The 21,582-nt window shown below is 41.7% G+C and overlaps 1 protein-coding gene across 5 annotated transcripts in view; it reads right to left on the bottom strand.

The window, feature by feature from the left end:
• fmnl3 (formin-like 3) overlaps nucleotides 1–20,967 on the bottom strand; it is a 43,382-nt gene extending 22,415 nt beyond the window's left edge. For all 5 annotated transcript variants that reach the window (XM_047373196.1, XM_047373188.1, XM_047373212.1 and 2 more), the window contains exons 1-4: nucleotides 20,406–20,967; nucleotides 4,257–4,340; nucleotides 4,066–4,146; nucleotides 2,330–2,406 (exon numbers count right to left, since the gene is read on the bottom strand). In XM_047373196.1, the coding sequence (XP_047229152.1) occupies nucleotides 2,330–2,406; nucleotides 4,066–4,146; nucleotides 4,257–4,340; nucleotides 20,406–20,519 (356 nt within the window). In that variant the 5' untranslated portion in view covers nucleotides 20,520–20,967. The remainder of the gene's footprint in view (nucleotides 1–2,329; nucleotides 2,407–4,065; nucleotides 4,147–4,256; nucleotides 4,341–20,405) is intronic.
• Nucleotides 20,968–21,582: the final 615 nt, after the last annotated feature.

Here is a 21,582-nt window from a genome sequence, read left to right as displayed (position 1 = left end):
AAATAATAATGTTAGATACTTTCATCCAATGTGACTGAGCTTGAACAGGAGAAAAATGAGCAAAACTCCCAGTAAAATAGATGAAGCTTGGGCTTGTTACATGTCAAAATGTGGGAACGTTTAAGGGATATACATACGTTGGCAAGATGCTGCATATCACAATAGCTTTAGACAAAAGAAAGAAACAGTATTTCATATCCTTGCATGTAGATGAAGAATAGAAAGGCCCCACGTTAATACCTGAGGTCCATTAAATAAATGTAAAGATCTTCTTAGGAAGCAAGTTCCTTAAACACTCCTGAGAATGTCAGGAGAGAACCGTGGCTGTACTATTCTTCTAGGTAGCAGTCAGACTATGAAGTAAATATATTGCTTAAGATTAATCTGGTCTAGACGGCTGTAGGCCTTAGATAAAAACAAGGTCTTAGTCAGTTTCAAAAGACATGTAATTACAATTTAGCATAGGGTGAATTACTGCATTGAATTAAAGACTATAACCTGAAAAAAAGTTATGTCAATTCTGTTTAAAAAGGAACAAATTGACAGAAAATGAACCAAACATACATATTTCAAAGTACTAATATAAGGCGTATTTATAAGTTACAATTACTCTTCTGCATAGAGCATATTCATGCAGTATTTCTAATCCTTTTTCTGAGTTTTTATGTCTTTATTTAAGGCGTGGTAGGCCTTATTCCAGGCATGTCTTATGTAAATGTGTAAAATGATAAGCTCATTTAGTAAGGGAGGAAAAGTCTCAACTACAAATGAGGTTTTTCTACATGTAGTTCATAATCTTCTACAGACAGGAATAGCCTTTCTTTGAACTTTCCTTTACAAGGTTGCAGCTTTAGAGAAAGTTAACAGTTTTCAAAGTTTCCCTTTGCAATGCTGGATTTTTTTCAGATTTATTTTTTTAGGCGTTTTCACTTTTTGTTTTAATAAAGGACGTGAACTTTTCAGCTTGTTGACAACCCATCAGGTTAAATATCAAATTGTACTTCCTCATTCTGCAAACTGTTAAAGCAGTACCTGCGTTGTGGGAAAGTTTATATCACAGACAACTAGAATAACAGCGGAGAAATCCTGAAGGTATTTTCCAAGATGCTGGAAATAAAAGAACTGGGGAAAAGGCTCAATGGAAACAAAATGCTTCAGATTTCTTTCGCTATCCAAGTTCTGTTTTCCAAGAAAAGAACCAAGTCTAAACAAAGAAATTCCCATTGCACCCAGAGAAAGAATGTGGAGGGCATATGGCAGAGAAGTGGGCTCAGGTCGAAGCCCTGACACTCCACAGTATTTAGTCTAGCTCCCCCTTTAAGCTCCTCCCCATTTCTTCAGGAAACTCCAGGGGGGTAGGATTGGGGTAAAAGGTTCTTAAAATAGTCCCGAAATGCTGGTTATGATTACTGGCTGCAAGTCGTCCAATGGATAAGCCACGCTGGAAACCAATAAAAACCCTCAAATGAAGCGGAGGAAAAGAGGGAGAGAAAAGAGAAGAGAGGTGAGAAGAGGAACGAAGAAAAATGAAAGGCAAAGATCATCAGCTTATTGTCCCAACCTCCTTATCCCTTCTAGCCTAGTGGGACCCCCTCAGACTTTCCTCTACATCTGTCCAACTAGTTGCCAGTTCTGATTGTCTTGGCAATGTTAGTAATAACACACAGCCAGGCCAGATATTCACACATACACACATACACGCCCACAAAACACACCGAGAGAATAAACCAACATCTGTTACGCTCAGTCCTGCCCACATACGTCTTCTGAAAATATTCCTCCAGGTTGTTTTTTGCACATTCTTAAAAATCTTTCTTAGAAATGCATTAAAACTGCTCTTTAAACTTTTTTTACAGACTGAGAATCAGTAAAAAAAACAAAAAACCCTGTGTCTTAATCAACTTTTTGCACATGATGCTGCACAATTGTTGCATTTGCTCTACTTTGCATGAAATACCCACTTTGTGAAACATCTCTTTGTGTTTTGTTCTTTGCCTTTCACTGAGCTCGGCTATCCCATGGTCAGCCTGGCTTCCTGTCCTTCTGGTGTACACAACAAAGCTTCCCGTTAAACAGTTTGGAGGAACGGCCGAGGCATCACAATGGCTACCATCTGGGCATTATGAGAACTAGCTCCATGAGGCATGGCTGTGGAGCTTGCTAATTTAGAACAATAAGTGGAGATCTGACACTAAAGCTCTGGGACACTGTAGCAGCCGACGAGGAACAGTCTTTACAAAAGACAAACAATGAAGTGCCACCTCCCACCCAAGCTTTGAGCATCAGTAAATACAGCTGTTCAGTTCATCAGAAGATAAGAGTTAATTACCCGATGTGGTTGGTCCGCAGTGATATCTCCAGCTCCCTCAGGACTTTTGTAGATTCCTGCACACGGCGGCGGAATTTCTGAAAATCATGACGAAAACAGAGTTAGCTGCAGATTCATCATGACGACAAACTGTTATTTAATGGGTAATGAGAGATTACACATTGCTTTAAGGTAATACTTCACCACACGCCTATGCGTTTCTCTTCTGTGAAAAGCTGCAATATACAGAGCCTTATAAAAGTATTCATACCCCTTAAGTATTCATACCCCTTAGACTTCACAGTTTGTCAAGTTACAAATACAAACTTCAATGTATTTTACTGGGATTTCATGTGATGGACCGACAAAGTAGTGCAGAATTTTGAAGTGGAAAGAAAATGAATTTCTTTCTAAACAGAAATCTGAAAAGTGTGGCAAGCATTTGTATTCAGCTTCATTGAGTCAGTACATTAATGCAGAACCACATTTCTTTGCAAGTACAGCTTTAGGGCTTTCATGATATGTCTCTACCAGGTTTACTCTTCACGATAAATGAAAATGTTCAGTTTGCTTTCATCTTGATCATTCCATTCTACCTTCGGCTACGTTGAGGGTCATCCTGCTGTCAGCCTCAACAGGTTTTCTTCCAGTATTGCCCTCTGTTTACCTTTATCCACCCTATCAACTCGGAGAAGTTTCCCACAGCATGATGCAGCCACCACCACAAGCCACTGTCAGCGTAATGTGCAGTGTTCATTTTCCTAGACATGTAGTGTTTTGCATACATGCTCAAGAAGGTTGATTTTGGTCTCATCTATCCAGATCACCCTCTTCTACATGTTTGTTCTGTTGTTGACCTGGCATGTGGCAAACTGCCAACGAGACTTTCTTTTAGAAATGGCTTTCTTTTTAACACTCCTCCATAAAAGGTCAGTTTTTTAAATACAGAATTGATATTTGTCCTGACACGTGATTCTCCCACCTGACCTGTGGATCTCTGCAGCTCCTCCAGAGTTACCATGGCCCTCTTAGCTGCTTCTCTGATTATTGCTCTCCTTGCCCAGTCATTCCAGAGTAGATGGACAACTATGTCTTGACATTTTTTCAGATTTGTTATACTGTTCCCATTTTTGGACGATGGACTGAACAGTGCTCCGTGAAATGTTGAAAAGTTTGGGATACTGTTTAATTAATTAACCTTGATTTAAAAATTTCCACAGCTTTCATCCTGACCTGCTGTGTTCCTTGGTCTTCTCGATGCTGTTAGTTCACTAATGAACAGAAGAGCTGTATTTATATTGAGATTAATAAACAGAGGTGTGGTTTATTTACTAATTAGGTGACTTCTAAAGGCAACTGGTTGCACTCGATTTTATTTAGGGTAACCAGAGTACAGGGGGCTGAATATCAATACAAATGCATGCCACTATTCAGATTTTTATATATAATACATTTTAAAAAACAGTGCATATTTTTGTTTCCTCTTGAAAATTATGTGCCAGTTAGTGTTGGTCAATCACATAAAATAATAATGAAAATTTAGTGATGATTGTTGTTATAATGTGACATATGACAATGTGCTGAGGTTAAATGGCTAGCAATACCTTAGCAAGAAACTGCATCTTCCAAACTACCTTTAACCAATTTGTTCAAGCAGCAGATTTTATTTGTTAGTCTTTGTTGTTTAATCAGATTTGCCAAAAATCCGTGCAGCTCCCCTTTCAGACAGCAATAAGAGCTGAGGTTTATGTTCCCACCTTTCGTGTGACTCCTGGGTCCAAGTATCCTCTGAGCTTCTGGATGTAGGTGTGAGGGGGGTTCTTCACTTGAAACCTTTCCTGAAAAAACAACAGGGCATTGGAACGTGTTTGCTGCTGGCAGAGTTGCATAGCCAGGTGAACGCAGAACATTAGGGCAGGTTTATGAACCAGAGTTAATATGAATTCACCTGATCACAGATCAGATCCCACTTCTTCTCGTTGTCGTACTGCCTGAGCAGCCGAGCTTTGTCTGGAGGCAGATTCATCGAGTTCTGAAAAAATACATATAGAGAATCTGAGCATCAATTTCATTCACAGCAACAAGTTTACTTTCTCCCTATTTAGTTTATTTGTAGTAGTGCGTCAGAAGGCCTGTGGCGCCAGCAGTAGTACACGGGACATTTGCACTTCCGGTGTTGAGTCTCTGCATCCTGTTGCAGGAGATGATCCGCATCTCCTTCAGACTGAGTCTCACATTGTTTCTCACCACAACATGCCGCTATCAGAGCACAGGCTTATTGCCAGACCTGTTATCTAAAACCAGCCGTGAAAAAACACACTTCAACACCGTAGGAGATGTCCTGAGACAGCCTGTTTACTGGGCTCAAATGAAACCTTAATTGCTTCAATTTGTGTTCCTAGACCGCATTATGTCCACATGTCAACTGTGGTAGGAACAACACACACACACACACACACACACACACACACACACACACACACACACACACACACACACACACACACACACACAATGACAGAAGCTTTTGACTAATTGCTTCCTTCTGAGCCAAATGCTTGTAAACACGGACAGACAGGGAAAATGTTAAAAATGAGGAAACAACAATGGGAGGGAGCTTGCCAGTGTCTGAAACTGACCGCCTCAGCAGTTCTTTTCAAGAATAAAAAATGTAAAAACTTCTATTTTCTTTTTCATAGGGAGCCCTCATTCACCAGAGGATCAACAGCGTGACACAGGCAAAGCCACAAACTGTCTGTCGACGCGACCTCTTCACCTGCAGCTATAACTCAGTCTGCAGAGCAGAGACAGCAACACTCTGCTCCGTTCACCCGCCTCACTCTAGATGTGATGCTCAGAGATATTTTTTCCTCGAAACATAAATAAAAAACGTGTATATTTGCTGCTATGACAACCACTTTGTCATTTATAGCAGCACAGCCTCACTTTAAAACCAGTGTTTCCAAGCTGACACTCAGTTGCTCATCCCATCAGTACGACATGAGTAATTCTGTTTTCTAATGAGGGAAGTTGGTAACTAGGGAAAATGTGTAATAATAATTCCACGTTTTCATGTGTATAGATTAGGGTCACTAAGTTCTAAAAATATACAGCAACAAAAATGTATGAGAAAGCTTTAGGAGGCTACAACTGGGCGAAAAGCTCTGGCAAGACGTTGAATATTTTGACTGGACTTAAAGCCTCATGCGGAAGAGGGGGGAAGCGACATGCATACCAGATGTTCAGAATTACAGAAGGAATGTGTCCTGTTTATAGTAGTAGTTTATGGCAGTAAACTTTCTCTCTTGTCTGACCTACGAGGTACTCTTTGCTCCTGCTTCTCTGGGGAGACGTTTCACCTTCTGCACAGTCTTTGAGAAGGTTTTTAATCACTGTGGAAGAGTAGCATCTCCCAACTGTTTGATAAACCGCCTGAGCTTCTTTAACAGCATTGCTGCAACACATGGTCTTACAAATGAACCAATGTTTTGATTGCAATCAGCACTCAGTTGAGTGCTTTTTCTTTTCCCTTTTTCTAATGCAACTCCAATTTTTCCAATATTGCTCGTTCTAGAGGTAGGTGTTTCAAGGCCAGAAGACATATTTATTGCTCCTTCAATTCGATTTGCTACTGAAGCAGAGGAGTGCCTCACCCTATCTTGAAGGCTGATATCAGCCACCCTAGAGGAAGCTCATTGCAGTTGCATCCATCTGGGATGTCCTTTCAGTCATGATCAATATACTGGAATAGTTGTTCCGATGAGGGTCATTTGTCAGATTAAATGTACTGTTGGAAAACAACAACCGTCATCACAATCATCATAGTTTCTAGAAATAAAGGCTTGAAAACATCACTTTGTGTGTAATTAATCTGTATAATGTGTTTCACTTAGCAACAGGGAGCACCCTTCGCGTTGTCACATGGGAACAACACCTTTAGCGAGGCAGGGTGGGGGACAGACAAGGGTGGGGGGCCTGAGAATACCGTCAACATCTGCCTGAAGGAACATGAATCTGCAATATAAGGTTTCTGAAATGTTCTACTGTGATTTGAAGTGAAATAATCAGATTATTGAACAGCAACAAAAATGAAAATTTTTTTGCAGCGCTCATTTAAGGCATAATGCTGGAGTTAAAATAACTTCTAAGTTTAGAACAGGAACCGCTGCTGTGACGCACCACACAGTGTAATCTGGCTGAAGCTATGTTAGTGCTGCAAAAATGTTCATTTGTGCCACTATCATTTTAAAGATATTAATTAAAGTTTCCAGATGGCATCAAAGACCCTTCTGTCTGTACCCCGTTTGTTGTCTGATCACTGTGAATAAAAATCAATAGTGTCACAAACCGACAGCACAAACCAGCTTTAACGCAGCACAACTGACTGACACCAGTTCTGTTTGATTTAGGCAACGTGCTGGGGGTGGTTGACCTTTGATGACCTCGGTATAGTTCTATCAGTGTCTTCAAAAGAATAGCAGCACAAACGACAATGTTTGCAGCACAAACCGGCACTAGCATAAATTTTTATGCCATTTAACAATTTAATGAATGTGGAGTGGCCAACTTCGCTGAGCTACTATTGTTCAAAGCTAACAGACCCTCCAAAATAACTACCACTAGCATCTCTGATACAGCTTTTGTCTGGTTTAAGGCTGAACCCAATGAAATGTTAGCAAAGAGGAAGGTCTCCTTTTGTAGTGGTTTGACTCCGAATTATTGGAAAACATGGAGACCAGATGCACTGAGAGATACCCATCCATTTGGCAAAGACAAAGGAACAAAAACAAGCATAACATGCGTATTGTTCCAGTGTATGACTGGATGATTTTACATATGAAACTATTCATTAGAAGCAAAAACATGGTAGTATTTGAATGATGTGCAACAATTCAGAGCGCTCATTATGAGGAGAAAATAAACTTGAAGGATATATCAGGTATTTCATAAGGTTCAGCTGTCTGCTGGAGCCTCTGGTGGTGTAAACAAGCCCAGATGAGACCATGGAGCCGAAGGTGTTATTACCGCAAATGAAAAACGTTTCCTTGCAAACCACGGAGGGACAGAAGTCTTAGAAGAGGTTTCCCACCCGACAAGGTTTGGGGATTTTGAGCCAAGTAACCTAATTTAGCTAATTTCATTTCACTTTCTCCAGCAGTGATGCTATCTTTCACTTCCTGTGTTTATAACAAGCTAAAAGAGGTCATTTATGTGGGAGAGTGAGCAGTTCAAATGTTTATGGTCCATTAGCAAAATATTGCAGAAATGCCAAAAATGTCTGCACTTGTTGTGTTGCCCACACATACTCTCCTCCCAGCACGGCTTTCTTGTTGGACCTGAATCTGGATCGTACAAAGGACCCAGTGTTGGGCTTTGTTCTGATTTGATGCTCTGCCATACCCATCCTTTGACATTTGAGATAATTTGTTCCCCTTCATGTGGAGTTGCTTACAATAGAAAGTGGGTAGGGTCAGTTTATACCCTGTGGTCCCTTTTCATACAGTAAAAGCACATTATACTGCACAACCAGATGGACTGGTTTTAATGTCAATTTTCCTAATCAAAGAGCAGAATGAAAGACATGTGTGGGTAAAGGTCTAATACTCTCCAACTTCATTTTATAGACTGTATAACTAACAGATCATTCAGTACTAGTGGTTTGTGGTAGCTCTTGTAAAATGCTTGAAAAGGAGCCCGCATTATCCAAGCACATGGGTGTTGTAAAGCAAACGCTTAGCACAAGCCATCCTGGTGAGGGCATCAATTCTAAAGCAGAGGGACATTTGAGCCATTAACAAAGGAAAGGTTTCAAAGAGTGAGCAGTTTAAGTAGCTCAGGGAGTCAAGTTACTTGTTAAGGAGGCGAGTAAAGCTATCAAGGACACAGCAGAGGACTTAAGTCACGCACAGACCCCCAGTCCCACTGCGGATACCCGCCTCTACGGGGCAGCCCCCCTCTGTCGGACAGCCGCCTAATCTGAACTGATTTACAATCAGCCTTGAGATGAGTTTATGACTGGCAGCTGGAGCTAGAAGCCCCGAAAGATCCAAATTGAGAAGAGTGACATCATGTTTGCCCCTTGACCTCAAGTGAAATGTTTCCTGCTACAAATACTGTATATGCACTGGGTACTGTTAGCCAATAGAAACCAAGACTAGTGATTCAATAGAAAAAACACACACACAAACACACACAAAAAAAAAGCTTTATGCTCTGCCTTATCCAGTGCCGACAAATGCTTCCTCTCTCACAGTGTGTGTCTTTATCTAATTTGATAGGCTTCGCAGGCTAGACTTAGCCATCATCAATTCACTGGGAAAGGAGTGGGTGGCTAAAGAGCTCAGCGTGCCGGACTGAGCCCCCAGCAGTCCAGACATGGAGGCCCAGACAGCACTAAAGTCTGTCAGCTCATTAGGGCAGAGACCAGGGAGAAGGTAGCTAAGCTTCAGATCAACTTAGGGGAGGACAACAGTGAAGTGAGAGTAATTAGTACTACAGTACTTGAAAAAGTACACTACTCAAAAAAATAAAGGGAACACTCAAATAACACATCCTAGATCTGAATGAATGAAATATTCTCATTGAATACTTTGTTCTGTACAAAGTTGAATGTGCTGACAACAAAATCACACAAAAATCATCAATGGAAATCAAATTTATTAACCAATGGAGGCCTGGATTTGGAGTCACACACAAAATTAAAGCGTAAAAACACACTACAGGCTGATCCAACTTTGATGTAATGTCCTTACAACAAGTCAATATGAGGCTCAGTATTGTATGTGACCTCCACGTGTCTGTATGACCTCCCTACAACACCTGGACATGCTCCTGATGAGACGGCAGATGGTCTCCTGAGGGATCTCCTCCCAGACTTGGACTAAAGCATCCGCCAACTCCTGGACAGTCTGTGGTGCAACGTGACGTTGGTGGATGGAGCGAGACATGATGTCCCAGATGTGCTCAATCGGATTCAGGTCTGGGGAACTGGCGGGCCAGTCCATAGCTTCAATGTTTTCATCTTGAAGGAACTGCTGACACAATCCTGCCACATGAGGTCTGGCATTGTCCTGCATTAGGAGGAACCCAGGGCCAACCGCACCAGCATATGGTCTCACAATGGGTCTCAGGATCTCATCTCGGTACCTAATGGCAGTCAGGCTACCTCTGGCGAGCACATGGACGGCCGTGTGGCCCTCCAAAGAAATGCCACCCCACACCATTACCGACCCACTGCCAAACCGATCATGCTGAAGGATGTTGCAGGCAGCAGATCGCTCTCCACGGTGTCTCCAGACTCTGTCACATCTGTCACATGTGCTCAGTGTGAACCTGCTTTCATCTGTGAAGAGCACAGGGTGCCAGTGGTGAATTTGCCAATCCTGGTGTTCTCTGGCAAATGCCAAGCGTCCAGCATGGTGTTGGGCTGTGAGCACAACCCCAATTTGTGGACGTTGGGCCCTCATGCCATCCTCATGGAGTTGGTTTCTAACCGTTTGCGCAGACACATGCACATTTGTGGCCTGCTGGAGGTCATTTTGCAGGGCTCTGGCAGTGCTTTTCCTGTTCCTCCTTGCACAAAGGCAGAGGTAGTGGTCCTGCTGCTGGGTTGTTGTCCTCCTACATCCTCCTCCACGTCTCCTGGTGTACTGGCCTGTCTCCTGGTAGTGCCTCCAGGCTCTGGAGACTACGCTGACAGACACAGCAAACCTTCTTGCGACAGCTTGCAATGATTTGCCATCCTGGATGAGCTGCACTACCTGAGCCACTTGTGTGGATTGTAGAGTCCGTCTCATGCTACCACGAGTGTGAAAGCTCCACCAACATTCAAAAGTGACCAAAACATCAGCCAGAAAGTATAGGGACTGAGAAGTGGTCTGTGGTCCCCACCTTAGAACCACTCCTTTATTGAGTGTGTCTTGCTAATCGCCAAAGATTTCCCCCTGTTGTCTATTCCATTTGCACAACAGCTCTGAAATTGATTGTCAATCAGTGTTGCTTCCTAAGTGGACAGTTTGATTTCACAGAAGTTTGATTTACTTGGAGTTATATTGTATTGTTTTAGTGTTCCCTTTATTTTTTTGAGCGAGCAGTGTATTTACTGCATTGAAGTCTGCATTTTGACTGGGCCATTCTAATACCTAAATCTGCTTCTGGATGTCCTGCTAGAAGGGGAGGCTCTGCCCCAGCTTCAACAAGGTTTTCCTCCAGGACAGCCCTGTACTTAACTCCATCCATTGTATATTCAATCCTAATGTGTTCCTTGGTCTTCATGAAGCTGTTTGTTCACTAACAAACCTCTGAGGCATTCACAGAGCAGCTGGATTCATACTGAGGTTAATTTTGTCATAGGTTAACTGTATTACCCAATGAGGTCACTTCGGGAAATTAGATGAAAAGGATTTTATTTGTGGGTACCAGAGTAAAGACGACTGGACACAGAAGCATATCCTGACCCTTGCCCTCCCACTGATGGTCTATCACACGTCACTGTAATCCAATACATTGAAGTTTGTAGTTTGAATGTAACAAAATGTGAAGACATTCAAGGGGTGTGAATACTTTTGCACAACAGTTATTTTCTACAGTAGATAATCTAAAATCTGAATTGCTTTAGATTGGGAATTTGTCTACATAGCAGTGCAGCTATTAATGACCACGTAGCCCAAATAATTAAAAGGACAAAAAAAAACAATAAGGTGTCCAATAATGTCCTAAACTTTATTTCCACCAGAAGGTGGTCCAAACCCAAAGCAGTGATCCCTGCTAGAAAACGAAGTCAACAAGGAGGCAAAGAAAACAGTAGGAATATGCGGACCTGGCATGACTATTTTAGCATAATAAGCAACCTTAGAATGGAAAGTGATGCACCAGTCCCCAGTAAACCAGAAATAACTGGAAACAGTTCAAGATAAATATGCCCTTCTGGAAAAACTAACTTCAACAAGCCCTGAGAAGGACAGAAAGGGGTAAACATACAACCAGCTTTTGGCCATTTGCCTGACGTACTGTACATGTCTCACACTGACTGTATAGGCGACCATGACTCCATGAGGTGGGGCAGATCAACCTCAATGACCATCGTAAATGATATCATTGGTCTGATTCAGACTCCATGACAGATTTCAACATCCAGCTTTATAATAATGGATGTTTCTGTCAGCGCAGCTTGTTTGGATAACTCCTTTTCCGTTGCAGTGAAACACAATGAGAGGTGACAGGATGAGAGCTTCGGCTGTTGTCGTCACAGAGCTGCAGGGACTTCCGTTAACTCTTCAGGAAATCAAAAAGCTGCTTTGGGTAACTTTGGGTTTGCTCCGCTGCTGTTTTGTGTGGATTGTGCGCGTGGGATCTGAAACGTCAACTGTCACAGCGTGTTTGTATCAAGTGTAATTTTAGTAGCTTATCCAACTCCAGGATAAAGTTTCGTTGAACTGAAAGCGACAGAGCGGAGTGTGAGAAAACACGCCCCCCCTTTCTCCCAAGCAGACATCGGATCGCCTTCTCGCTTTTTGGCGAGGTAACCCAAACCTGGTGAGGATACAAAGCGTGCTCACACAGAGATGCAGGAAGGAGGGGAAGGCAGTGAAGCATATACTACCAATAGAAGAAACAGAGAGTTACACTCGATCTGAAGCTGGGACTTCTTTACAAAGCAGATATAAGCAGGCTTAAGACACAAAGGTGTGGGTGTTTATGGGAAAATACAGCAGGGGGGGGGCACTGTCAGAGGGTGAATCAAGACAAAACCACTTCACATGTGCTCATTATCTCCCTTACCTTACACTATGAAGGTAAAATGCATGAGGCGGAAATAAATTCAACTTTGCCTCCACTTCAATGAGTAACGGCACAAACACAGAAAAATAAATGATTCTCATATCTGAAAAGGTTGAATCACATCCAACACCTAAATGATTGTTTTTGAAGGACAAATGGTCAGAGCTATAATGGCTAAAGATTTCCCTAAACCGTGTCCATCTCAGATTATGGGCTCTTAACACCCCATTAAATCAGGAGTTTACAGCTTTGGTTTGAGGTTATTGTATCCTCCATTAGACACAGTCTGAATGCTCTCCAAAACTGGCCATCTTCTCTCCATGAACTTATATCTCCTTGTATCTGACACCTGAGTCAGGCTGCTAAGATAAATAGCTTCCAATCTCTTCTTTTCAACACAACCAAATTGACACAATAAAACAACAGGAAAGTGGAGAAATTATAAATTCATAAATCAACAACCTCCTCTCAGAGCCCATTTGCTACTTTGTTTACCCGGTGATGCAGCAGCGATACACGGCACTGCTAACTTGGTCCAAGGTAAAAACAAATATCACAGGTTTCTTTGAAGGCTGAACAAGAAGTGCCACAGATGGAGAAAAAAAATTGTCCTGCAGGGTCCTTCTGGAGCCAGACGTTCCACAGGCTTCACAAGTGTGCGACCAGGTTGTAAAAAGTAGTTTACATCTTCTGACCTGTTCTTGAAAACTTAATTTCTGTCTGGTCCAGCACGTGAAAACTTTCAGAGGAATTTAGTTTTATTTATAAAGATCCTGAACTGTGACCTTTTTATTTGTAGGAGATCCACCGATCAGATTTTCCCGGTCAATACCGATTTATGGTTTTCTCGAAGCCTGACCTGTTTATTCAGATTTTGACAAAATCTTTTTTTTTGTAGTCACTAGGACTCATGAGTTAGTAGTTTTGAATCCCTCAGCACAAAAGATATGGCAAGATTTTCCCTATTAATGAGGCATATGTTCCTAACCTTGAACTCATCTTTCCTTTTAAACTCAGAAATGATGTGTTTATGGGCCAAAAATATTCCATGATTTTTTTTAATTACATGTTTGAGTATTTGACCTGCCAATCACAGATAAAAGCCAATCAATGGAAACTGTCTGCTCCTTCGTGCTACAAAGTTCCAATCTTATTTTATTGAAAAGCATTGAACAATACCCGTGAAACAATATAAACTTGTTTAAACAGCACATGAGGCTATGCTCTCAAATATAAATGAAATGTTTAGAGCATTGCAGTTCCATTAGTCTTTCATTTTTCACATTAAATAAAAAACTTGTAAAATAGGGTAGACAAGTAGGTAAGATCGGTGGAAAAGATCAGTTTCACATGTAAGTATTAGCCGATCACCAATGTCCCAAAATTATGAAAATCAAGGCCGATCAATCGGTGCACCTCTACTTTTTACTGTTAGCAAAACACCCTTGACAGATGAAACATATTGTTTTAGCACCAATAAGGTGATTTCCTTTGCATACCGGGCTGAAAACTTGGAATGTAACAGATTATTAGCTTAAAGATGATGAGTCTTTCAGGTTTCGTCTTAGTTATTTGTTCCACTATTTTCCCCTGTTTATTGAAGACAGGATTTTCAAATTCTGGTCATCTGCTATGGATAAAAACAAAATAAACAAAAAGGGAGCCAACATGGGAGCTGTAGAACATCTGCAGAACTAGGATAAAGACCACTTTGAAAGCTTACAAGAACCTTATTGTACTTTCCGTAATACGAAAGTAATCGCATAGTCAAAGAAAGTATTACGGCTCTAAATCCTTAGCTTTTGAACTTCATTTACACCCATTTAGGGACTTTTGGGGGATGTGACTAATTTTTCATAAAATGTCCCCGTTTTAGTTTCATCTTTGTTTAATAAACAATGACACAGTAGAATATTTGGTGTGTGGCTTTGTATAGGTGAACCTAGTTAAGACCAGATCAGTTAGAAGTTTTACACAGCTCTGACCTATTCCTAATGTTTTTAGTCCAAACATAAAAAGAAGTGAACTTCCAACTGTGTTAATATACTGCACTTGGTCACCAACACGGGTCTATGTTAGGAGTACATCTTGCATGTTCTCCCAGAGTCCAAGCATGCCCTAGGGAAGCCCCCCGGCAAACAGAGGATACGCGCTGGGAATGTTGGGAATGCAGGTACATGAATGCCACATTAGCTCATGCTGGTCAGGCATGTTAGCACGCTGTCCGGTTAAAAAGACAAAGGACTGTGGAGGAATAATAAAGTTTCTTTTTAAGAGAACCTTCAGGAGAAATTCTAGGGAAGAAATGAGAATGAAGTAAAAGAGGAACAAAAATCTTAAATAATCATCAAGAAAAAATTCACTAATGACATAACCAGTCCCACTTCTTTAAAAAGCTCCCCCGTTTTTTTATTAAATATGATTTCATTCACTTATAGCGTAATTTTCTAAAAACAGAAGCAGAAGTTCTGAGACAACCGATAGTGAAGGGTTCCAGAGGTGGCATTCAGCTGCAGTCCACTAGCTGTTAACAGGGGGTTTGCAGCAGTTCTTGTGAGTAAAAAAAAAGGAGTGTGGCTGCACAAAGAGCACAAGGGGGATGAGGCCCCCGTTCTAAAAACAACACCGACTGACAGAGTCCCCATTGTACTGAAGAGGAAACCACTTCTCCAACATGCAGCCCCGATGCAGCTGCATTAGAGCCACATGCTGGACACCCCCACTGACACACTCAGCTGGACACACAAAGCAAAGCACTTGCATCTAAATGGCAAACACGTGCTTTTTAAAAAAAAAAGGAGATCTGACACACTTTAATGGTGTAAACACACAACTCAGAATAAATACATTTTATAAAGTTTCATTATGATAACCTTGCTGCAGGGAAACTGTTACTGTGTTAATCTACAAGCAGCAGCTGGTAGGCTTGGCCTAAAACAGGAAGATGGGGAAAACAACTGGCCTGGACCTGTGGAACCAGGAACTCTCAGTTTTGTACCTTTTAAATATAAAAGCCAGAAAGTGTGGGAAATTCTTCGTAACCACAGCTAGTTACCTCTCTGATTGTTCCTATATCATGGGGCCATGACGGTGTATCAATCTTATTACCTAGGCTATGGAACATTAAGCGTGCTTCACAAATGTACAAATGCTTTGCGAATGAAACCTAACACGTACACATAGGGACATGGTTTTTATTATGATCTTTGGTTTCCAAGGATACCACAAAGAAAAAAAAAAGTAGTTAAGGCGCTGAAACTCCCTCCCTTTCCTGTATAACTTTGAAATGGAACATAAAGAAAACTTGTTTTCACATTTTTTACAAACAAAAGCCTGAAAAGTGTGGCCTGCTTTTGTATTTCGCCCCATTAACTCTGATACTCCTAAATAAAATCCGGTGCAATCAATTGTCATCAGACGTCACGTAATTAGTAAATAGAGTCCACTTGTATGTATTTCAATCCCAGTAGAAATATAGCTGTTCTTTGAAGGCCTCAGAGGTTTGCTAGAGATTATTATGGAACAAACTGCATCCTGGAGATCAAGCAACACACCAGAGAGATTATGCTAAAGTTGTGGAGACGTTTAAAGCATTGTTAGGTTATAAAATGATATAAATAAGCTTTAAGCATGTCGTTGAATAGTATGGCTCCAACAGCAAACCTTACAGTTTGTCACAAACCATGTAGGGGATTATAGGAAATATCCAGAAGAAAGTAATTTAGTCAGATGAGACGAAAATTTAACTTTTCAGCCTTTGTCCAAAAGACTAGGACATAGTTTCACCTTCCAGTGGGACAACTACCATAAACCAGTTGAGCTAGAGCTACACTAGAATTAAATTAAAGCATTTTATGCTTTAGAATGGCCCAGTCAAAGTCCAGATCTAAATCCAATTGGAAAACTCAAAAAAAACGTAGAAGCTTGAAAACATTTAGCTAAGATGAATGTGCGACGATTTTAAATTGCCATTTTCAACTGCTGTGAAAGAACGGTGGTTCTACACTTCCACTTTATGTCTATAACATAATATCCTAATAAAACACACTGAAGTTCATGGTTGCATCATGACAAAATGTGAAGGCGTACGAATACTTTTGCAAAACGCTGCACACAAAATCAGCCCAAGTCATGAGAGAAACATTTTCTCATTTTAGTACATAAACTAAGTTGTCAAATCAATCGAAAAGCACAACCACTGTTTGGCAAATACAAATGATTTTGGATTTATGCTTTTCCTTGGCAGCTTGAATGCATCAGTTCCACTTGAGAGGCGTCTCGCTTAAGCCATAAAGAACCAGTGATGTCAGACAGAGCTGGAGTCACACTGTCAGCATATTTGACACAACTAACTTCAGTAGTTTTCTCACAATCACAACACTGCAGAAAAGCAGCAACAGAACTGCATGATGCAACTATGTGACAGAGTTCAGAAAAGAGAGCAGAGCCAGACAAACGGCTTAGGTTGGTTTCCAGTGCAATCGTGGGGCAAGAAATAACCAGCGAAATAACGAGCTGTAGCAGCTCCAAAATATGTATGTGCTGTTGGTAAAGTCATTATAACCAGAAACAGTAGGAAAAAACACCAGTTCAAAGACATTCCTCCCTTTCTTGAGTTCTCCTGTGGCCTCAGTTGAAACCGAGCCGCAGGAATCCAGCAGCAGATCGGTGATCAGTTAGTCGGTCTTTGAAACGTCTCATCTCACATCCCTTTCATGAGATCATATGGAAAAAGTTATAAGTATGGCAGAAGTACAGATAGGGGGACGTTGGGGAAATGGGAGGCAGGCAAAAATAATAGAAAGACAATGCTGCGACTGAACAAAACGGAAATTCATTCCAAGTGATGTATCTGCAAGGAAATCTATCAGCTAGGTTAAGGTAGTTCTTTAAAGCTCAGTAATGATACGTTATGCATTAGCAGGGGGCCGCAGGAGCAGAGTTCTTATTGCACAGTAAACAAACCACAATGATACAAACAATTTCCTCAGTAAAACGAGGAAAAGAAATCCAGTTTCCAGCCACAAAGGACCAAGCAGAAGTCACACAAAAGAGAAGAGAAGGAGCGAGTCAATGCCTTTAGCACATGTTGCTGTTTAGAGCGAACCAAAGCATTTTATTAGCAGACCACATGAAGTAGTCATATATGCTAACTCAGGGGTCCCGCCCCTCCTCCACTGCCTGCCTCCATCCACTGCTGAGCGACCCTGGTAAAGTCATTAGAGCAGGGACATTACAACGCTGAGGAAAGGCTGCTGCACCCATGACATCAACGGGGCCTGCCGTCAGTCCAGTGGGACGGGTGCCTGCTGTGTCTGAGAGAGAATAAGGGGGGGGAAACGTCACTCGGCAGTTAGAAACACAGATGTCTGGGTGAAGCAACCAAGAGGTTCATTGTAACTCTGGAGGAGATCCACAGCTCAGGTGGGAAAACTGGTCCGCGGGTTAACTATTAGTCGAGCACAAAAGTAGCAACAAGAGGCTATTGTTGAAAGAAAGATGTAAAACTGCCTGTTGAATGTTTGGCACAACCCCTGGAGGGTCCAGAGCAAACATGCTGAAGATGTCATCTGTTGAGATAAACCACAAACTAAACTTTTTGGCCTACATGCAGTATGCTATGTCTGAAAGAAAATGGACACTGGACAGAACCCTGAACACACCACCACTATAGTGAAACACGGTGGTGGCAGCATCATGCTGTGGGGATGCTTAGAGGGACAGAAGACAGGTCAGAGTTAATGGCAAGATACTTGGAGCTAAACACAGGACAATGCTGGAGGAAAACCAGTTGGACGGTCCATGACATGACCCAGAGACAACCCAGTCTCATGTCCATGGACATGAGACTGGGTCAGAGGTTCATCTTCAAGCAGAACAACAAACCTAAACATAGATCAGCACATAGCAAGGACATCACCCTGTCCTCCCGATGAGTTTTAACGATACCTGAGGCTTTTGATGAACATTTATCTCCACACAGTAGGTGAACAGGGCAGGGAGTGGACCATTGCCTGATAAGGGCTAAAATACACAACCATGGTGCTCTTTCCCACAAAGTAAAGGAAATCTGGAGCTATTATAGGGTAGAGCGGGGTGGGGTTTTGGAGGCTGAAAAACTTTTCCCACTCACAGCTGAAATGTTGAGTCTACTGCTTCACGCGTAGAAATCATCCAGCGCTCTGCACGGCTGAACATAATAACAGGCATTGTCTTTGTGTTGCAGGGCAGTCAGACGGCTGCATGGCTGCTCTGCTTCGAGCAGGATGCATGTTGATAAAACTATTTTCAGGCTTTCTCCAAAGGAAATGCTCTTGGTAGATGAGCCATTCAACCAAGTTCCATTAAACTGTCTCACTGTGAAGCCCCACTTCTCCTAGGAGTAATCTGCATGTGGAGCACATGACCTAAGATGTTGTAATAGTGTAGCACAGTGCCGTCTATAATTATCTTAATGCTGAGACTCTGCAACTGACTGATTGAATTCCTGCTGCGGAGCGTTCGATTCGGTGGCTGCCGATACTCATGGCTTTTATCCAAACTCATGGCAGGTCTGCAAGTGTTCAGCAGCGACACTACATGATTACTGCATCAAGCTTTTTAGTGCCTGAGGTTCTGATTCAACCCTTAGACATCTGAAAGGAGAGGACAGGGCGTGGCTGGGGTGAGCGAAGAGCCTGAAATGAGCAGTCAAGACAAATTGCCACGTTACATGATAAATAAACACACATGAATCAGAAGACGCTTGAACTATTTCTCTATATTGTAACGGTTTGTTTCTGTTTCTTCCTAGAAATAAGAAAAGTCTTCAGGTACAGGTTTAATAGGTCTGAGAATGACAAGAACATCTTTTTGGTCAACAGAAGATCACATGAAGATCCTCGAGGTTCCAAAAGCAAAAGACAGAAAAATGCATCAAATCATTGGAGCTTTTCCGAAAATACAGCAAAGACGTGTGGCCCTGCATCACAAGTTATATACTGTCATTGTTTTGTCAGCAAGTCAGGGGCGAGTTATTGAGATCACCCAATAAAAACGGATTTTACTGGTCCCTTCTAAACACGGTGTTTCAGTATGACTGCTTATTGGCTTCCAGGCAGAGAATTACGTTTAAAGACTGATGTCACGCAGGCCAGCTTTAAACGTTCACAGTTGTAACCGTTGTGACACCAACTTGTGAAAAAATGACTGCAAGCCACCAGTTTGAGCAGTAGTTAAAAAAAATGATTGCTTGCTCTAACTTATTAGTGTGTTGCAGTAACACAGAATCAGAAAGTGAAAAAGCAATACATTAAGTAGGAATTAAAAGGTAAGAGGTAAACTTTTAACATCAAGCTGGATTTTTATTTCCCTTTTAATCATCCGAGTTTCAAGGACTTGAAATGACACGAAAATGACTCAAATTCGGAATAAAAAACAGAAATCCCAGGTCACCCTCGCTAAATGTAGCTGCTGTAGCTAAATGCACCAGGTTTTCATCCTGGAAAGACTCTAGCCAACTCCGACTGGCAATTTTCAGTCCAAACGTGAAAGTTGCAAGTGAAATTCTCACAGCATATTGTTGTATTCAGACAAATATGTATGGAGGCTACAACAGTCACTGAACAAATAGCACCTCCCAGAAGCAAGAGATCTCAGCCTGGCTGTGTCTTTGGCCTAATGTGACAGTCTCACTCTGGCATCCTCTGCTTCACTGTGCGGAAAGGCTGCTGTGTGTGTGTGTGTGTGTGTGTGTGTGTGTGTGTGTGTGTATGTGTGTGTGTGTGTGTGTTTTATTATAAGAAAGCACTCAGTAGCAGCAGCAGCCTGATGTGAAGGAGGAAAAATGGGAGGGGAGAAACTCCTCGGGTGTGGGAGTTTTGGGGGAATTCAGAAAATGTTGCTCTCAGATGCTTTGCCTGCCCTTCAGCAAGAAAATTAAAACAAAGGCCTTGATGTGCTTCTATCGAGGGTTTTACCCCTGTTCGCAGTGGTGAAAAAAGCCCCTAATCTGCTCGCAGCGGGCTGCAGTTGCCGTTTCAGCTAAATCCTCCGTTTTCTGACTTTTGGGGGGACAAAAGAACCGCAGGAGAGGAAAAGGAGGGGGCAGCAGGCAAAGACTGAGGGGCGGGACAGCAGAAGTCTGTTCATTTAATGATAGACCATAAAGACACTGACGCGTAAACACAAGCACACTTTAAACTAGTTAAAATCAGCAACAATTCACTGTTAAATGATGTATCACAGCCTGCGAGGGGTGGCTCAGCAGATGTAGTCAAAATAAGTAGAAAAGAACGTCAATGGAGAAATAATTCAGCCTGGGTTCATTCAGACTTACCAAAACAATGGCAAACTTCTCCTCCAGCTCGGTGGGGTCAGGCATGGGCACCTTCAGAGGCATGATGTGATGCTTCATCTCCGACTGGCCGTCAACACTCTCCACATTACCCATTTTTCTTCCCCCAGTGAGATGTTTTGCCCTCCTGTCAACGTGAAACGTCCCAAACTTCTCAGTTTTTGATCGCCCTGTTGGTGATAATCCACAGCGAGGCTAAATATTTCTCCTGAATACTCCAGTTTTCTTTACGGGTTTTTCCACATAATCCACTTTTTCGAGATTGAAACCCGACTGATAACGCTGTGGTCTCGTATCACGGTCCTAATAAGTGCCATTTACCGTTAATCAAGCAAACATTTAAAAAAAAAATTTCAAAACTTCCCACAAAAATACAGCTTTCTTTTCCAAAGTGAAATGACAAATTTAACCGGCCAATCCATCACTCATAAAAGCACTTTCTTCCTCAACGCCGTAGATAAATTTGTCCTGAGCTGACGGACAGTAAGTTTTTCAAGCTGCTCAACTTTTCTTGGCTATGCTGCGTTTCCATTCATTATTGTTGTGTGATCCTGATTAGACTGTTTGCCGTCTCATCCACTCAGAGGGCAGGGTTTCTTCTTTAGTCCAGCCCCACAATGGCTGACGTTGCTCCTATTGGCTTAAGAGGTGTCAATCAGTCAATCTTTTCCCCGCCCTTCACATCTGTAGGTACTTGAGCCCAGCCGTTGAAAGTGCAGCTGGATGTGGATGTTTTAAAGTGTGCCCGCACTTTGCTGCCATCTAGTGGCAAAGCAGGAATATGACACGGCAGCCAAACCAAACATGAAATTTATATCTGATTTCCTTCATTACCATATAGAGCACTTTGTAAAACTTGTCATACTTATTGATATAGTTCAGTTTGTAACTTTAGAATCACAAACTTTTATGTAATTAACTGGAATTTCACTGACAGAGTAACACTAAGAACAACATGATGGTGGAATTAAAGAAAAACGGTATATGGTTTTCAAAATGTTTCATCAATGAAACATATGCATTCAGTACCATTTGATATCCTTAAATAAAATCCAGCGCACTTAATTGTTTTCAGAAAGAAATATTCCCCACCTTGTGTGTAATTTAATTTCAGTACAAACAACTTGTTGCCTTTCTTAACAGTTTTATGAAGCATTTT

This window comes from Girardinichthys multiradiatus, chromosome 1 (genome assembly GCF_021462225.1).
Source record: "Girardinichthys multiradiatus isolate DD_20200921_A chromosome 1, DD_fGirMul_XY1, whole genome shotgun sequence".
In the NCBI taxonomy this organism is placed as follows: Eukaryota; Metazoa; Chordata; class Actinopteri; order Cyprinodontiformes; family Goodeidae; genus Girardinichthys; species Girardinichthys multiradiatus.
Note: the sequence above shows the minus strand (reverse complement) of the source record. Positions and strands in the feature narration are given on the sequence as shown.